The sequence below is a fragment of the Stegastes partitus genome, unplaced genomic scaffold (genome assembly GCF_000690725.1).
Source record: "Stegastes partitus isolate 25-593 unplaced genomic scaffold, Stegastes_partitus-1.0.2 Scaffold91, whole genome shotgun sequence".
NCBI lineage: Eukaryota > Metazoa > Chordata > Actinopteri > Pomacentridae > Stegastes > Stegastes partitus.
The window spans coordinates 97,068-116,420 of NW_007577822.1; the positions used below are offsets into that span (position 1 = coordinate 97,068).

The 19,353-nt window shown below is 41.2% G+C and overlaps 1 protein-coding gene across 1 annotated transcript in view; it reads right to left on the bottom strand.

Annotated features, from left to right (window-relative positions):
* thsd7ba (thrombospondin, type I, domain containing 7Ba) overlaps window positions 1–19,353 on the bottom strand; it is a 142,565-nt gene that overhangs the window by 50,275 nt on the left and 72,937 nt on the right. The window contains exons 9-12 of the mRNA XM_008277183.1: window positions 17,226–17,341; window positions 14,230–14,362; window positions 12,541–12,644; window positions 3,091–3,282 (exon numbers count right to left, since the gene is read on the bottom strand). Coding sequence (XP_008275405.1) covers window positions 3,091–3,282; window positions 12,541–12,644; window positions 14,230–14,362; window positions 17,226–17,341 — 545 coding nt within the window. The remainder of the gene's footprint in view (window positions 1–3,090; window positions 3,283–12,540; window positions 12,645–14,229; window positions 14,363–17,225; window positions 17,342–19,353) is intronic.

A 19,353-nucleotide genomic window follows, 5' to 3' on the forward strand; every position in this document is an offset into this window, starting at 1 on the left:
ACACACTTAGCAGGAGGTGGTGGCGGTTTATTCTGAACAGTCGATACGCAGACTGACAAATGCATTCACACCTTTGGGCGACTTAGAATTATCAGTTCATCTCATCTGCATGTCTTGAGAGAACCTTCAGCAGACCTGCATCGCGTGAACATGCAAATTTCCTGCAGTCAGGCAGCAGCAGCAGCAGCAGCCACCCTGGGGACGACTCACGTTCTGAACGTTCTCGCTAAAAGCAGCAGCGCTAACTACTGAGCCGGCGCTGCTCTAATGGGGAGTGTCACCTGCTCTCCGGTTCATGCCAGCGCTGGAGTCTAAGGTGTCTGATTGGAGCGGTTCTGTGTGAGTTTAAAGTGAGACGCCAAATATGTCAGATACCAAACCGATGGATGGTTTTTGGAGGTGTTTAGGAGATCAAGCAGAACAGCAGCTGCTCATTTTCTGCCTTTTGTACTTTCAGCCAGTTCAACATCGTAGTTACAGGTAATAGGTGGTAATTACAAATACATTTCCAACTATGGAAATGCATTTATACCGAATTTTCCACCTTGTTTATACGTGTTATTAATCTAAAGTGCTTCTAGCCTCAGCGGTGAAAAGTGCTTTTACTCAACTACTGTACTTCAGTGTAAATTTGAAGAACTTTATTTAAATCTTTTCATTTCTATTTATACACGTTTCAGAGGGACATATTGTACTCCTCACCTTATCTGACAGCTTTAATTAAGCCATGCCACCATTCCTGATGGCGTAATTAAAACAGCAGAGGTTGAACCAAAGTACATCGTATCTGGAATACAAGATTTATTTTGCATATTTACATGACCGAGAGAAGTATAAATATCATGTCATACCAGAACGTCTACCACCCACAGCAGTAAAACTATGCTCTTATTTTTATTCTTATTTTTATTTTTACATAAATGCATGAGTAAGCTAATGATATGATAGCAGAACAGTCACAGGGGACATTTTTTTCTGCATTAAATAGTATTTTTCCTTATTGGGTCATTGATATTGACATTTGATTGACCTGGTAGAGGTTTATTTTATACTATTGGCAGATCGTTTTAAAATGGCTCTCCAAATACACTGCAGACTTCTGATTTTTTACTATTTATTATATTATTATACTGTATATTATTATATTATACTACTATTACCATTTTGTAGGCATAAATCTTTGCTTGGAGGAAACTCGTCGTGTAGTTTTGTGTCAGTTCTTTGAGGATGATGGTGCATCGGCTCATCAGGATGGCATCAGCCTAATATAACCATGACTTAACACATAGATTTGGGGGACAGTTGGACTGTTCTGGTGGGAAATGTTCACGTCTCGGCATATATTTAATGATAATCTGATGTATTTACGTCACCAAGACTCTTGCTTTGTGTTCACATGACAATAAACTTGGCCTTCGAGAAAAATGCCACAAACTGGACTCAGCTAAAGTGCACTGTGTGTATTTCTATTTCTATTTCTATTTCTATTTATATAGAATAGATGGAGTTCACTGTTTAGCATTTCTTCCGATAAGTTTATGACTTCAATAAATATAAAAGGTAAGGGAACACAATAGGGTCTGAAAATAAAAATATATGTCTTATTTTATATGTTTAATTTTGTAATATGCAGAAAATAAGTTGACTTCTGCATTATCTATTTTCTTTTTGTCACTATGTGCTCACAGACGGGATCCTAAACACACTCTTTGATCTATTTGCTCCGTATCACAGATTCTGAATCCATTACTTGATGACAAATAACAGTGAAAGTTTCTGGCTTTTATCTTTAATAGTTCCTCAGATATTGTCATCCCAATATAGCCTCGGATTTAAATGTGCAAAAAAAAAAAATGTGCTGAAAGAGAGTCGGCGGGCAATTTGGTGAAAAACCTCAAAGTATTAAGCTAACGATTCACAGACACCATCTTAAATATGGAGTTTACAATAAAAAAAAAAAGAGTTATGAGCAAATCAGAGACGGTCAAGCAGAAGGCTGCTGATGATTAGAGATGGAATAACTCCATTCTATTTTATAATAATGTGGTATTAGTTGTTTTTCTTCAGTAAAGGATCCAGCGTTGTTGGTTAGCGTACCCTGTACCTCCCACTGCTCTGCACTGATCTACTGCAGCCACCTTTATGTCTGCCGCTCCACTGACATGTGTTGACTTTAGTTGATGGGGATTTTATTTCCTTCCCTGAAAATCCGACGGCTACGCGCTACAACCGAGCAGCGTTTTGTTAAATAGCCTTTTGGACCTTTTAAAATGACTTTCAGTTTAGATACAAAGAATATAGTGTATTATGGCTCAAGGAAGGCTTTACAACATCTAAGCACAATCCTTGGTCTGCTGCCAGCTTCCTTAACCACGTTCTCCAGCATAAAACCCACTGCGGCTTCGCTTCCCATCAATTTTCCTGACAGAGAAATTTAAGCAAGTGGTAAAGTTGGCATAAAAGAGTTGAAATACTGACCTATTATGACTGCGAGGAGCCAATGAACGTGAGGAAACACTCTCCCTATAGAAACCCACCACTGGGCTGAGGCTGATTTCATGTGCTGGATTCCAGAAGCATTATAGAAGAAGACAGGGTATGTTTACTACAAGCCCTCTGGCATCGGATAAAATATTCATGAAGACAAATAGTATCCACCCCGGTCTGCTACCACAGCATGTAATTCAGATTTTGCCATCTGCACTGAAATAAGAGATTACAAGCTGTGAGAGACCTAATTTAGACCTGACACAACACTACAGGGACAGTCCAAAGTTACAGTAACAGAGCCAGAAGGAGAAAAGAGGCCGTGGTAAATTGCGGCACGTCAAAGCGCAAAAAAGGCTTTTCGGCACCTGAAGAATACGCTGCAATTAGTGGCGTCCAACAAAACGGTTACCTTGGCAGGTTTAATACACATCAGGCCTGCACTGGGACACGCTGCCTCCAGGAAGTAGCCACAACCTCACATTGATACAAGCTTTCATCTGCTTTAATTTATTAACCGCCTGCCAACAAAAAACAACACGAGGACACTTAACCAAACACCAAAATCCAATTGTTCCACTTGCACAGATGATGGATCTTTACCTGTGAGTGAGCGCTGGTGACTCCGCGAGCTGCCACATCCGGCGCACTCAGAGAACTTGGACCATGCGGTTAGGGTGCAGTCATCCTTGCAGGCCACGCGGCACCGTCTGACCTGAGGGGGCAAAGGGCCGGCCCATCGCAGGCACTCGGTCATGTTGGCCGACTCGCCGCTCTCCTCGACGCAGCTGACTCCTGCAGACAGACGGAGGAGGAGGAGGAGGCGGGAACGTCACTCCGATTGTGCAGCCGCGACACAAATAACAGATCACAGCCCCGAGTTACGTGTTTTCTTCTTTAGTCGCTGGTTTTGTAAAACTACCTTGTAATTTGTGTTTCAACGCGCCCGATTTAAGACAGTTTAATATTCACAGTGTTGTGCACGCTTTAATGGGCTTAAGAAATAAAGAAAAAAGCTTTTTACAGTCAAGTCATAGTTCCAAAGAATATTGAGGTGCAGCTTTCATGTTAAGATCAAGTGAAACGGTAATTCAACCTTCAAGCACAAGACCTTTATCGGACTGCTTTAGATGATAACTATGATTTATTGAATACAAACACGACATTCAAAAAAAAAAAAGCTTTAAAGTCAGTTTGACAGAATGATCCACATACAATCTAATAAAACAGGGATCTGATCAAAGCCCAGCACTGAAAACACAATACGATGTGTTAGGAATAATTATAAACACACGGCAAGTTTTTATTTTTAATCAGTTAACTGTATGTATAGCTCCACAGTGAGTCCACTTTTCTCTTATACGATACTATAAAATGAACTCTAAGCTTCTGTTTGTCTGAAAACATGCCGTACGTGGCCGAGAGCAGGAAGCTGGAACAATAAGAAGGTTGGTCAGATTTAGATTAAAACAAAATAAATAAAATATTAAAACCAAGGCTGCCAAAGTTGAGAGATCACCAAAGTCTCCATCTCCTTGGATCGGAGCCTCGGCTTCATTAGCGACTCACTGCGTATATTCTTTAAGCTCTCGTGTTCTCATTTATTTATGTGTACATCAATCATCTGTTGGTCTTAATTCATAACCAGTTGCTTATATGAAGAGATAACAGATTATTCAATTTTTGTAGATTTTCAGAAAACTTATTTTTGTTGTAGTTTGCTTGAGATCATATCAGTCAGACTGAAGCTGAGTGGATCTGACACGACAACAACAGAGACAACTGATTGATGTCGTCTCAGGTAGACGATGGAAACGTGGGTTTATGAAGGTTTGTGAAGATGCACTTTTCTGTTTTTGCAAATGAACTCTTCGGATGTTTAGTCGGTTTCAGAGAAACTAAATCCCTGTGTTCAGTCTTACAGGCTGACTGCTGCTTATTGAACAGCAGAACTTCAGAGATCTCAGCTCTCGTCAGGTTTGGAGTTTCAGTCTGAAGTCTTGGTCGATTTATGAAATCTTAGTAGGTTCTTCTGAGCAGGTTCATCTGAAGCTGTTCTGCTTCAGGATTGTAGGGTTTCTAATGGTATAGAAAACTACTAGTTTAAACCTACAAACTATAATAAATTAGCATCACTCTTATTCTTTTTTTATAGAAGAGAGGAGTGAGGCGTCTCCTCATTGCAGTAATGTACTTATTATAATGATTTAATTTCCTCTTATTCTCCATGTTGTTCATTAAATTTACCAACAACCCACCAGCGTGTTTGTTTTCTCATTTAAGGATACGAGCTTATTTCCACGATAGGTCTGAGACACTAAACAGAGGTAATGCTTGACAGTCAGCTGGATGACTGAGAGCAGCCTGCATCATAAGTAATCACATTACAAAGCAGGATGTATTTGTGCTCCTTAACAATCTAAGTTTAATGTGCGCCATACATTAACCACAATCAACTATGCAAATAAGGTGTGAGGTAAACGGAGCATCAAAAGGAAAAATATTCACACAAATGTCTTAAGAGCATGCATATTTTATAAGTAGTTCGTTATACACTGTCAGAGAACTTCTTGTTAATATGCAAATATATGCACAAAGGTGCTCGAAATCAAATCATCTAATCTACAGAGAGAACACGTGGCGGATAAAGGTCATTTGTTACCATTTGTGAGATACGGTTTCCACAAAAAGACATGGCCGACTCTTTCTCACATTTCTCACTCGCATATGAAAGTGACAAAAAAAAAAAAAGAGCAACACGGACTGTATGATGTTAGCAGGATGAGCACGGTGACAATAATGAAGTGGTACGCTTAGTGCGAGAGAGGAAGGTGTGATCAGAGGCATTTATATCCGTCCCGGGTGTCACCGACTGCAGACGAACAGTTAAACGGACTCAAGTTTCTTTAAACAATGCATAAAAACAGACAATCGCACATGAACGGGTTTTAAGGAAGCTTCTCCTCCTCCCCCCCAACGCCTCGCTGTCTGTGAGGATTCACTGATCTACAAACATGCCTTTAATCCATTGTATTGATTTCTATTTGACTTTTAAATTTTGCCCTCTGACAAAAATTGTGTGGTTTGTCCGTGTCTGCCGAGGATGCGTGGGGTGCTCATTTACATACAAGGCTTCGGCGTACGCTAGCTGCTGGTGAGCTACGTTTATGTAACGGGCCGAGCTTCACAAAAGGATCTTTAACTCCACAATGTGTGCGTTTAAGTTAAAGGGGCTTCACGATGAACCTTCACAGGCAAATCTGACTTCTCCTTTTTCATAAGCGGTTATAAAAACAACCAGCTGTCACCACTGTGGGGATAATTGTTTCCTATGCTGGCTTTTATTTCTTTCCATTTACCTGTGAATGCACTCGTCTCTCACCTGCTCCACCAGTGGAAACCCCATTCTGTCATTCCCAGTGGCTTTTATTAGCAGAGCGCTGCACTGCCAGCGCCGACATTCTGATTCTGAACTGGGGGGACCATCCGTTTTTTAAAATAATTATTTCAGTCTGTGGTTGCCGAGGGGCATTTGTGTGGCCTTTCACATCATCTTCTCGCACAAAAGGTGGCATTTTTGTCACAGTGTGTCCACCGACGACAGGGATCATCTTTGATTATACACTTACTGGGAGAGGTGAACATCTTTCGGGGCCGTTTGAAAGGACAGGCTTTGAAGAGGCTTGCCACACTCCAGGTTTTCTGAAATGCTCCAAGTTAATATTGTCGACTTGTAGGTGTGATGACATTGTCTAAAAACCATAATTTCTTTCTCGGTTGATAGCTGACAACCCGGTTACATTTTCTACCATTACTTTTAATGCCAAGTTTTTAATGCACATAACACCTCAGCCGCCCACCTGCCGTCAAATATAATCTTTATGTTAATTCAGTCGTACCGCCTGTATAATGTTCCTCAATAAAATGTATTGTGAACAGTAATGTGAACTGGATTCATCATAGCCATTAAGTCACATTTTTCCTGCAGCAAAAGATCATCAGCATGACTCACTTTCTATTGAATAATTTCTCACAACAGTTCCAGTTCAGCTCTGGGAGGAATATAACACATCCAGCTGGTTGGGAGACACAATTTGGCTGAATTTAGACACAGTGTGTTGCAGTTGGTGTGAAGTGCATTAGCTCGTCGCTCTTCTCCAAGTTAGCAGCGACACATTTACGCAGGTCTCCCCACGATTTCACGTCCTCTTTAGTGAATCCATCTCCTCAGATCTTCCCATTTAGCCATGCCTCTCATCTGTGAGCTTTAACCCGCGGATCAGGCCGGCAGATGCACCGCATCCCTCACCTCATTCTGCACCCGGTCAGACATTAGCATTCATTCAACATGCAGCCTTGCATCCGACATGGGGCCAAACACACACTGAGATGGAAGGAAGCATTTACTCAAGCCAAGGGCATATTGGCTTAGCAAACCTCAGGCCCAATCGAATGTTTGTTGCTAACCTTGGATGTTATTCTAGCCGTACAGTACCGGCCTGAGCCCGGGTTTTGACCGCGCAGAAACTCCCCGGTTGATCTTTGAACTATTCTTAAGGGCTAGCATTGTGTCATCACTCGCCATCTACTGATTTTTCCAGAGCAGTGCAGTTTTTTTGTACTGAAACTTTCAGTTTACGACTAAAACGGGCGACTGGCACCAGCAGCGCTACTTAGTGAAAGAGGATTCTACCATAAATGTGTGTCTGGTGTTAGCGCTCAGCCGGTCGAGGGCTTGAAACAATACGATGAGCAGATTCAGGACCCTGCACACGATCCACAGTCTGGCTTTAACGCCGTCATTCTGGGATAATTGGATGAAGAATGAGTACAAGTCAAAGGAAAAATGTAGATGAGTGACGGATGCAGATGTGGAAACGGAGGCAGCGTTGAACTTCTTACAACAGCTGAGGTTCGGGTGCTTTTTACCGCCGCGGCAAATGTCGGCGCAGTCACACGAGAAGCACTTTCATTGGCTGCTTGTGGCCAGAAGTTACAGAAGCATGATTACACCCTGAAGCACGGCGCGACACTGTAGGACCACAGCCTAATGCTGAGCCTATAAACAACATTAAAAGCAGCTGTCTGGGTCCCCGCTGCGCTGACCCATCCAGGCGTTAACTCCACCAGACCTCCTGAGTTGTCCTGTGGCATCAGGCAGCAACACGTTAGCAGCAGATCGTTTAAGACCTGTAATCTGCAAAGTGGGGCCTCGGCGGGTCTGACTTGTTTTTGCAGCACATTCTACAGATGCTCCTTTGGATGAAGGTCTGGGGGACTGTTGTGTTCCTCAAACCATTCCTGAGCTTTATTGTCCTGAAAGAGCTCCGCTATCGGCGTGTATAGTACATGTGGTCTGCAGCGATGTTTAAGCAGCTGATCATAACGTGAAGAAACATCCACATGAATGGCTCAAGGTCCAGAGGTTTTCCCAGCAGAGCGTCGCCTGGAGCGTCACACTCTGCCGGCTTTACAATGTGCTGGAATGTCCCTCATAGCTGAACAATAACGCTCTCTGATAACACGTTTCAATCGTGCAAAAACAGACGATGTTATTAACTTCTAAAGTCACATCTAAGATTAAAAATATTACCAGTAACTGTGGATTTAAGATTTATCAGCATTGAATTCCCACAATTTAGTATTTATTATAAAGATGCTATCGAATGGATACAAGATAGTTTTAAATACTTATTTTTTTGAACTTATTTCATTCAGTCAACGTATTTTTTAGATTTCATATTCTTTCAAACAAATCAAACGCAGTTCAAAGCGTTTTATAAATGACTAACAAAACACAAGAGAGTTAAAATGGATTTAAAGACTAATGCACAACAAAACTGACGAATAAAACGAAATATTTAAAAAGAGAAAAATACACAATCAATAAAAAGAACTACAATTAAGTTCAAAATAATAAATAGACCATATAAAAACAGGAGCATGATCAAAATACAAATAGAATAAAATAATAATAATGATTCAAATAAGTATGAAAACACTAATCACTCAAATCAATTTGTCTTTAGTTTACAAGTATTTATATTTTCCTCTCGTTCCATCCACACGCTCAGAGCTTGATGGCCGACAGCAGCATCACCAGTTTGTTTGTTTTTTTGTGAAACAGCGAAAAGAGAAGAACCAAAGGATCCCAGTGTGCCTCCTGGTTCTCATTTCACAGAGGCAGCCTGATGCAAGGCCATGCAGCGCCTCCAAAACTAAACCAAGAACCTTCAGATCACTGAGAAAAACCTGCAGGTAGCCAGAAGTACCGTGTGCTCTCCTGTTGGTCCAGATCAGTCCTCATGCGTCAGAATTCTGAACTCACCGTCGCTGAATGATTGTACTCCTGGGAAAACCTGATAATTGAGCATCAGAATCGTCTGCTTGTTATAAAAGTGTGCATCAGTTTCTCTCTCAGAGAGAAACGGCCTCACTTTTCAGATGTTCTTCAGATGATTAAACGCTATTTTTTGTGACACTCTGCACAGAAGCCGTAAAAATAAAATTAGAGTCAAAAAGCACTCCTGGATTTATTTCTGCTTTGCTCGGGTTCAGACTGAGTATATTTGGTTTGGGGGCCACTTTCTGAAGCAGTGATCAATACTTCTGATTTATCCTGCTTGAGCTGGAACAAATTCTGTGACATCCAAGTCTTTAAATCTAAAATACAACGTAGACGGGAATCAGTTAGCGATCAGGAGATGCGGCTCCATAGAGCTGAGTGTCATCAGCATAGCTTTAGAAAGGCATGCCATTCCCCCTTAATAGCACAGGCAGCGTACACCAATCAGAAAAGTAAAGGTCCTAAAATGTGTCCCTGTGGCACTCCACAGGAACCTCACAGTGTTTGGAAGAGCAGCCAAGAAGATCTATATAATTATATAAACATGGCAAATTTGGTGTAATATTTGGGATTTCCTTTAAAATATAAAATAAAAAATGCATTTATGTGGATTTAAACACCTCTGATGGACCGGTGACCTGTCCAGAAAATGGATGGATGTCAACAAGATGGATTAATGAAGGTTAGAAAATTACTGCAAGATACAACTGAAGAAAAACGTAGAAAAGCAACCGACAGGCAGACAATGTTTTGGACTGAAGTCAGATAAACATCTTATGGTGCAGCATGCTCTCCCTCCAAGGTGCAGAGAACGGCGTACTTAGAATCAATAGAAAACTACGACATAGTTAAAGGGTTTGCAGACGTTTTTACTCCTGAACAAGGGACAGTAGCAACGATTAAACCAGGCAGATGATCCCATGGCTATATAGTGAACATTTTACTAATCCTAAAGATCCAGTGTCCAGCCCCTTTTCATGAGTTGACCAGTTGGCGACGGTGTAAGATTGAAAGAGTCGATAATGTTCAGAAAGTCTGTGAGCAATGGTCTGGTTTCTCTCCAATGTGTATATTCTCTGTCTATTCAATGTCTGACACAGTTCTACCAAACAAAGCTCGTGCCAATATAGCATTAATTAGATTGTATTACACTTAAAGTTAAGTATTCATACAGGCAGACAGCATCATCTGTAAAGGTTCTGTTAACTTTCTGTCCTTAAATCTTTGGTGTACCGTTGTGTCTCTGCCCCAACCGTGGCCCCAGTCCCAATTATTGTGTCCTAATTATGCCCCAATCTGACATTTATGTGTCCTTTTCATTGAATCGAAAATTGAAAGTAGACTCTAAAGTCTTTGTTGTTTTAAATCTACATTTAAATTCTGTTTCTAGCGATTGCAAATGCCACTCTCATACTTCAGGTTTTGAAATGTCACAGGTATTTAACTTAGCCATTTTCTAATCATATTCAAATACGAAGCTCTAAAGGTCAATGAGGCTTGCTCTTAACCTGGGAACAGTACAAACACTTCTCCCACCCTCGTCGAAAAGTCATAAAAATTCACTTGAGAAATGTCAGTCATAATTATACTGCCGAGTGAGAGTGAGGGACGCTGAGGGCAGAAATGCTGGAAAGTTCTCCAGACAGCAGAAAATTTCCCTGGAATCACAGAAGTAAATTAGATAGAACAGACAGTTTCTGGGATTTATTGGGACGTTAGCTTGCCTATAAACGAGTGCAAAATGATTCAATTAACACTCTGGCTTTTTAACGATTTGGGCCAATGGCGGTTGTTTTCGCTGCTCCGCTGAGAGCAGCAGAGACCTTCACGGAGGATATTACACAGGAATGATCTGCAGCGATCAGAAAACACACAGCAGCACGTTCACACGGCATAATAAATGAGATGATCACATGCTAGCCAAGGTTCAGAAGAGCAAATTATGATATTTGCACAAGATGTTAGATAAAATCATGTCGGTGTTTTTTCTTATGTTGGACGTAGCAGCACGTACCACGTTATTCTGACGCGTTATTTGACATGACGGGCGTTTATCTGAACATGTTTGGGGAGCCGAGGCGCTGCATTCGGGTGTCATCTCACCAAAACAAATGAGATGCTGACATACGTTGCTTAAAAAGATGAAACGTGGTAAATAAATAACACGGTACAGTCCTGCTGAAAGCACACTGAGACTGCTCTTCAAAAAAAAAACAGGAAAAAAAAGGAAAGCTCAGTGTGTTTTTTTCAATGAGGTGGTAATAGTTTGTCATTATGAAAGGATGCAATTTTCCCTCAGTGAATGTGTGTTTGCTGGCTCATTCAACAAGCCGAGGTGTGGGACGAATGTGTGCTCGGGTTTGTAAGTTAGACGAAGGGCAGGGAAGCTAATGTGACTTGTTCAGAGGCTGTGACTCGGGTCGCTGTTTGTCCCGGTGTGACCGTCTGCCCCGTTTGCCCCGATGATCATAATATAGATATCGCTCCTTTATGGGGGAATTGATGGGCTGCATCAAAGTCCAACAACATATATGGACATTCTGTCAAATTAATGGATCATAAAACTTATAAAACATCCCTTCTGATTTATTTATTTTTTATCTCAGAGGTGAACACTGGACAAGTCATCTAAAGAGTAAATGGAGTCTGTTTGCTGCATCCTGCCTCCTGAAAACCATGTTCTCCTGATAGAAAACAGGAAAGTGCATCGTCGATTACATTTTGAGGGAAACAACAAACAACAGCTCCTCCACTGTCGCTCCTCTTCACTCAGCCAATCGCTTATTAGAAGGGGCGGGGCTTGTTACCCCGGTAACCGAGGAACTAAAGGGAGAAGCTTCAGACGTGTCAAAACCAAACCAAACAGCTAATTAATGATTATATTTATGTTTTTATGGCTTGATTTTTATCTGTTTCTTTGCTTTTAATGTAATTAATTAATAACTGTGTTTATTTTTCTGTGGACTGATTTTATCTTCTTATACTTTTGTGTGAATCACTTTGAATCACCTCCAGTATGAACTGTGCTCTACAAACAAACCTGCCGTGACTTAAGGGGAAACATCGGAGTCCCACAAGTGGCACAAACACACCAGCATAAACGTTAACTTCCACTCAGCAATTAGCTGATTGATTTTGTTCGTCAGACGTCATTGTGATCTTTCAAAGTGTTTCTCCCCCATAATTTAAAATCCTATATGGTAATTATGCCTCACTTTCACACAAACATCTAAAACAAATCTAGAAGATCGAGCTTGAACACATGTTTCTAAACTTTATGGAGCCCAAACTATTAAACACATCTTCATCATGTGGTTATTAAAGAGCGCTGGACTCTGAGCACGTTTCACATGTTTTTTTAAATGAGTATCTTCATGTACTGTACTGCTTGGTGCACAAAGGGTTGATTATTTCTTTCAACCTGCTGATAAGACGTGACTGTGACATACATTAATAAGAAACCAGCGCTGTGATGAGATCACGCCGACAGCAGACGGAAAGGTTCATCTCATTACATCCACTGAACAAATTGCCTCCTTCCTTAATGTTTCCATCACTTTCTTGTTAAAGGGGTTGTTCTGAGAGGGCTATTAAGTCTCATTAAATAAGGACAGTAAATAGATGGAAGAGCAAAGCTTCAAACAGGTGATATAGCAACAGCTGTCTGGAGGAAATAAAGGATGGAGGACACAAGGTGGGAGACTTGCCTCTCGTCTCTAAGCCGTTTCCACAGGCTTCTGCCGGTCCAGATAATCCCCGTCGAACAGAATCGGGAACCAGAGTGCAGCTGTGCCACTTGTGTGTCCTCCACCTACACAGAAAGAGAGAAAGATGTTACCACGGCGAGGCATCGCTGCAGCTTCTGTGCACAGAAAAGGTTAAACGTGTCGCGATCTTGTTCTCACACGTGTTAGCTGGTGATGGTTGATGTGGACCAGATGCAGGCCGTGAGCACAAAAGCAGGAAGCGCTACAGTTCGCCATCATCGCCGCCACGGTTAAGAAAAAAATATGATGTTATTAAATTTGTGCGATTTGCGACGGCCGCGTTGCCAGCTGGATCAGCGTTTGGTGGGAACGCAGCTGGAAACATAAAATAACGTGATGAATGTTTCTGCTGCTTAAATACTGTGTTGGTGCACTTTGGGTTTTCACTGATTTAGACGTACTTCAACTAACATGAGCACAAATAAACTCTTAACCAGCATTTATATTATTAGTAATACGCAGAAACAATTGTCAGATATTGCTGAAGGATTAGGTCAGCCGAGGAATGATTTAATCGTTTTTCTCACTTTTAAAATAGTCGGCGGTAAATTTTAAACACTGCAAATTACAAACCATGATAAACGATATCGACCGCTTTGTGATTAAAGTCATACAACTGCCTTTAAATCCTGCAGCTCCTCCCACCGTCATCTGATGCTTCAATTACACAAATAATCTGATAATCTGATATCGCTATGAGTCAGGATTACGGTGATTTATGTCATTTGCATAATCTAATCTAAACTATTTCATTAGGCTGTTTAGTATGTAGCCTATTTACACACATAAGTTCACATTATATTTACTTAGGGTGTATAATTTTCTTGCTTTGCAGTAAAAGTCAATCAATGAAATAAATCTTTAAAGAAAATCGTTGGTGAACTAGAATGATTATTACATATAACCAACATGGTGACTTATTTAAATACGTCCACGTGGGGCGACATTAAACTGAAGTCATAACAACAAACAGGCAAATGTCAAAGTAAAATATTTCTTGAGCAACATGCAGCCAAATCGCAGGTATTTTACATTTAGTGAAAATATTAGTAACAAAAAAGAAAAAAAGAAGAAAACCTGTTGCTGCTGCCTGTCATGTTGGATTTTAAAGTCTGATTTTGTATTTGCCACTTTTTCTCCGTCACACGACTCGTGCATCACGACTTTATGAGACAGGTTGTAATCTGTGACCTTTCATTTAATAATGAACCATAAAACCTGCCCGTCATTACCTGGTGTTTGGTGCAGCTCATCTCATCGTAGAAATAACAGCGATAAGTTACCAACATCTGTCTCACTTCCTCATTAATTTGTGTTTTTCTGCAGCATTTAGCTCATTAAGCTGTTGCTCATTCCCACTGCATCACTAAAGTTTAGTTTGTCGTTCTGTTTAAATCGTTTTAATTATTTTAACCTTGTACCAGTAATTCTGACCATCTCAGGCACAACACCACACATTTCCAAACTTTTCTAATTTCTCAGCTCAGTTACACATCTGAAGTAGTTTTTTTTAACGCGTCGACCTGACGCCTGGTGTTCAGAAACAGGTCACATGTACAGCTCTCACCTTGCAGCAGACGTATTAAATGAACTTATCTGTAAGCAGTTCCTTATAAATGGTGCTTTTACCTATACAGCGGACACACTCGGAGTGATTCACACTCTCTCTCCTCGTACAGCGTGTCAGGACACTCTTGACCTCCATTAGCGGACCTCTGAGTGATGGTCCTGTAGCGGGACTGCGTGGCGGCGGTCGCGTTTTCTGTTGGACATGAAACACAATCTTCAGAAACAGGAACAGATGCGCGGCTGAATTTAAGTGAACATTTTCCAGGAGGGAGAGAATGTAAAATGATACGGAGACAAACGTCTGACACACACACAACAAATGGAGACTCAGTTTCACCAGCGGAGTCTCACATCTCAGAGAAATGGCCAGAAAGCGAGCGGTCTCCGGATTGATCTGATCCTGATTAGCGTGCCCTTGTGGCTGCGATGTCCTCTGCTTCACTGCAGTCTCCTTTCGGACACAGCGCGCCGTAATGGCTTCATTTGGCTCATGCTCCAAGGCTCATTACACAACACTAATTACTAAACATTGAAAATGGTGCAATTAAGAAAGTGATTACATCATCAACAGACCCAATGGACTACAGCATATTTACAGAGATGAGAGGCCCGCTCAATTCTTCTAAAAACAATTACATACTTTCTGATTTCCAAGATACTACAGTACACACATTGAAATCCATTAAATATCCATTTTCCTCTTGATGAGTCAGCTTAATATAATGGACAGTTAACACCGTCATTTACAATTAAATGTAATCAATCAGGACACCAGACACATTGTGGGAGAGCACGTCTGAATGAATGAATGAATGAATGAATGAACCTTACATTTGTGGCACCTTTCATACACAAACTGCAGCTCAAAGTGCTTCACAATAAAAGCTTCACACGAGCAGGAACAGATGCTGATTGTGTGAATACGACTCCTTCAGATAAATTAAAACACTTGCAGGCTAAATGAAAAACATTTCGACTCGTCCACTGAGTCACAGCGTCTAATATTTAAAGGCAGAGTGTCACGTATTTTTGGGGCGTAATAGCTAAATCCAGCATCCCCAAAGGTTTCCGTGGCGACCTTGGGAATAGTTAAAAGAGCAGCTGTGGAGGATCTTAGGATTTGTGGAGGATCACAGCGCGACAGGGAGTCTGTGATATCAGAGGGGGCGAGGCGGCGTGGCGCTCGCTAAAGGAACGACTTAAAACCAATTCTGAAAGAAACAGCGAGCTCGTTTAGGTTGCTCTAAACTGCAGTTATGAGAGCTTTCATTTTAGTTGTTTGTTAAAACTCTGACGACGGTTTGATTTGCCAGCAGAAGGAGCGTCACAGTGTTCAGGATGGTGACGAGGAACTAAAGCAATGAGCAGCTCAGAGGAGCTCTTACAGCCGCTATACTGTGTAAAGAATAAAAGACTGTGTGTGTGTCAAAGAATTAAAATGGAGTCTAACATTAGGGTCAGAACATAACGTTATCTACAAGGTCAGACGTCCTGTTTTGGATCCTTGTTATTTTTGTTTTGGACCAACCAGGCGGATCTGTGGTGTCTTATCTTCATTTAGCATCTGAACGTTCTCGCTGCTCCGCTCATTAACGGCTCACACAAGGTCAGTTAGATCTGACAGATACTCGTGTCCTCTGGCTTCACAAACACAGCTGTGAAGATTCACGCCGTGCTGACAAACTAAGGAGGCCGAACGGCAAAGTTCCCAGGACGCTGCTTTGGGTCGCATCGTCGTCACTGTTTCACATGTGTTGTCTAATTCTGTTATCTAAGATTTAAACCAGAGAAACCAGTCCATGTCTCTTGATGACGAAGACAAAGATTGTCTTCAATAATGTTAAATGTGATGGTCAATAAGAAGCAGTTGTATTTATTTAATGTGAAATTACCTAAAACGTTGACAAGCGCAGTCTGCAGATTTTCTAAAGGAATCAATGAGGAAGTTTTTCTAAAAGGAGGCATTTTTTGTATTATTATTTATTGTTATACGTGCTGAATTTGAATGCTGATTTGATTTGAATTTTGAATGCTGTTGTTTTGTTGCTGGTTTTATGTTGGTGTTGTGTTGTTTTTTGGTGTAGTAATTTCCCTGAGGTCTTGTACCGCAGGGATTAATAAAGTTTTATTCTAACTCTAATTCTAATTCTAATCTATAATATTCAGTACATAATAAGTGGCTCCTATCTTAAGAGGGTTAATCTGCATTAATACCAAATTAAATCAGCTTTTAAAAAAGCGTGTGATAATACTTAATACTTATGGGTTTGTCAATAGAACAATTGAATAATCGTCTAATAATGTGAACCATACGGGTATATAAATGACATACAACAAGCATTTTTTAAAAGAAAATAACATACATTTGAATGTCTAATTTGTGCCATTGTCTACCACAATAAATCAGTTATTTACAAAACTGAGTTCCAGCCCCACTGTTGGGTTTGAATGGATTTTCAACTTTCCCACAGCCCTTGAACTACTCACTATGACGTACTTATTTCATCAGAAAAAATAATATTAATAAACTGATATTACATCAAACCCACTTTATTCTACAGGTCTCATTCAAAATAGAACCAGATTCTGTAAAAGACCAAAATAATAAAACCCTGAGCTCCTCTACACGACAGAGACGCTGTGATGGATTCAGCTGTGACCATCAGTCAGCTGTTATGTGAGCTGCAAACAGGAGACAGAATAAAAATGTAAGAAATTAAATTATTTAAAGTGTGCAGAGTCGCCACACCTACAGGGATTTAGAAATCCAGGTTTCCCTTCTTCATGATTCATGGTATAAATGTGGGAGAAGACATGTTTGAACTCCCTCTGCTATCTCTGGTGTTGTTCCCGTAGAGGTGCAGGAAAGAAAAGTTAGCCCACAGTAAAGAAAAATGCAAAAAAAAAAAGCCCAGGAAAATGTTCAGAGGGTTAAAAAGACAAGAAGGTACGGAGGGCGTTCTCCATCACAATATCTGGCTAATTTCCTGCAGATTGTGGAGCTGTTAGAGAGTCATTTTGAAAATGAGTTCATAGAAATTCGTGTGATGAGCTACCTGGAAGGCAGGTTGACGGGCAGGCGGTCCATTCACTGAAGGGTGTCACCACGCAGTCCTTCTTGCAGGGAAGCAAACAGGGCTGGACGCTTTCTGGACGAGAAGAATCCGAACACCTGAACATACAGACAAACAGCCGTCTTAAATTCTCTTCACCCCCCCAGGAGATGAATGATAAACGTCCCGAGTCTGGCTGCTAAGAGGACAGTGCAGGCAAACAGCTGCCCTGTCCTTGACATCACACATCTCCCCACAGAAAACATGATTGATTACATGTGCCCCCGCCTGCACGCTCAGCCACTGGCTGGACAGATATAGAAATTTACAGTTTTCTCACACATCCGGTCGCTTCCCAGGGTTCAAATGTTGCTCTATGAAAAGACAAATCCTCACATTATTATTTATTATTCAAGAGTACAAAGCGCCAGTATTCTATGGCTCATCATACTTTTTCTTTCCAAGTTATCCTCAAGCTGCTCTAATCAATATCTATTTATATATGTTTAATATGAGCAGATCCTTGAGTGAGAGGTGCTGCTCAGAGTCACAAACTACAGCCTCGTATATAATCATCGTTTAAGATTTCCAGCCCAGAATCTCTCATCAACCTGCAGCAGCTGCTAACAGCAAAAAACAAACAAAATAGGGGGAAAAAGGCCTAAAATACAAAAGGTCTGACTAGCTAGCATGGCTACGTAACAGGTAAACCCATGTACGATCAGTTTAAGCGTCCAGGTGAGCGTATTTTTCCTCCTCTGTACATAAACCGAGCTGCAACAGGAGTGTGTTGTTGTCACCGAGGAGAGTGAGAGCTCGTTGTAGCAGAAGAATCAATCAATACGCAGCTGCTAATTAAACCTGAGGAAAGTGAGGATGTGCAAACTGTTTCCTAATAGATCACTTCCAGCAGACCAAACGCACCCTCGCCGGGCTGCGCGGAGCACTTCACTGACTTTTAACAATTTCCTCGTCTCAAAATAGAAAATAATCGTATACGTCTCCTCTGTTTATTCTGGTACATATCTTGTATAGTTTATCTGCAGCAGCCCGTCGGCGCTGTAGTATTTTGTGTGTTGTGCAACCTTGAAGTGCGGATTAATGCAGCTATGTAAAATCAAATAAGTCATGAGCTTTGATGTCTTCATCAACCAGCAGCCAAGCCAAACCCCCTCCCCCCTCCTCGCGTGACACGCAAACACATACAGACTTCCAAATTTCATTTCAGAGCGAGTGACTTCCTTTGCCCGACAACCAGATCCAGGTCTCACTAGAGACCCAGCGTGGTGCCACATCCTACTGACTGCAGACAGCCGGCACGCACAGGAATGAGATCAAAGTATGCCAAAGCATAAGGAGGCAAGATACATAAAACCCATCCTTCCTCAGCTTTATCCCTTCTCTTCTCTCTCCCTCTTTGCACTGATGTATGCCAGAGGGCATGGCAATGCAACAGAGCAGCTGGGGGAATATTGTGTGGTTTGCTCAGAATGAGGAAGTTACGACTTACAGGCAAGACCGCGGTGCTCGGCTGTGACATGCTCGGGAACGTTCAAGGTCTCGTCGACGCTATCGCTTTAAAAGTGTGATCAGATATTCAATTAATCACTGTCATCACGTTACTTATATGCTTTAAATATAACACCAGATATACAGTTTATACATAGTAAAATATGTGTATATGTTTGTTTTGCCAGGTCTGAACACATCCAACACAGCTAATTAAACCGACTCTTACATGTTAATCCTAACGAGCGCTGTCACGTGTTCTAATAGACGGTACCACATGTTGGGCTTTTCTTACTACTGCTGCAGTTTTTAAATAAGTATTTCATCCTCACTGTGTGACAAAGGGCAGCAGAAATGAAACTGAAAATCAATCTAATGTTTTGCTGAGGTCTCTGGATTGATACCAAGAAAACCCCGGCAGCCTTTCTGTTGAGCCATCGCTCACTGGGGAGATTATTGCTCAGCATGACATGCTTAGATGTTTGCTGACTGAGGTGACCCTTCTCAAGCAGCACAACATCAATTGTATTCTCAGGTATCAGACGGGAACAATGTGGACATTTTAAGGACATTTCTGCATTTTGGCCAAAGTTTAAGTTGAATCAGACTTAAATAGAAAAAA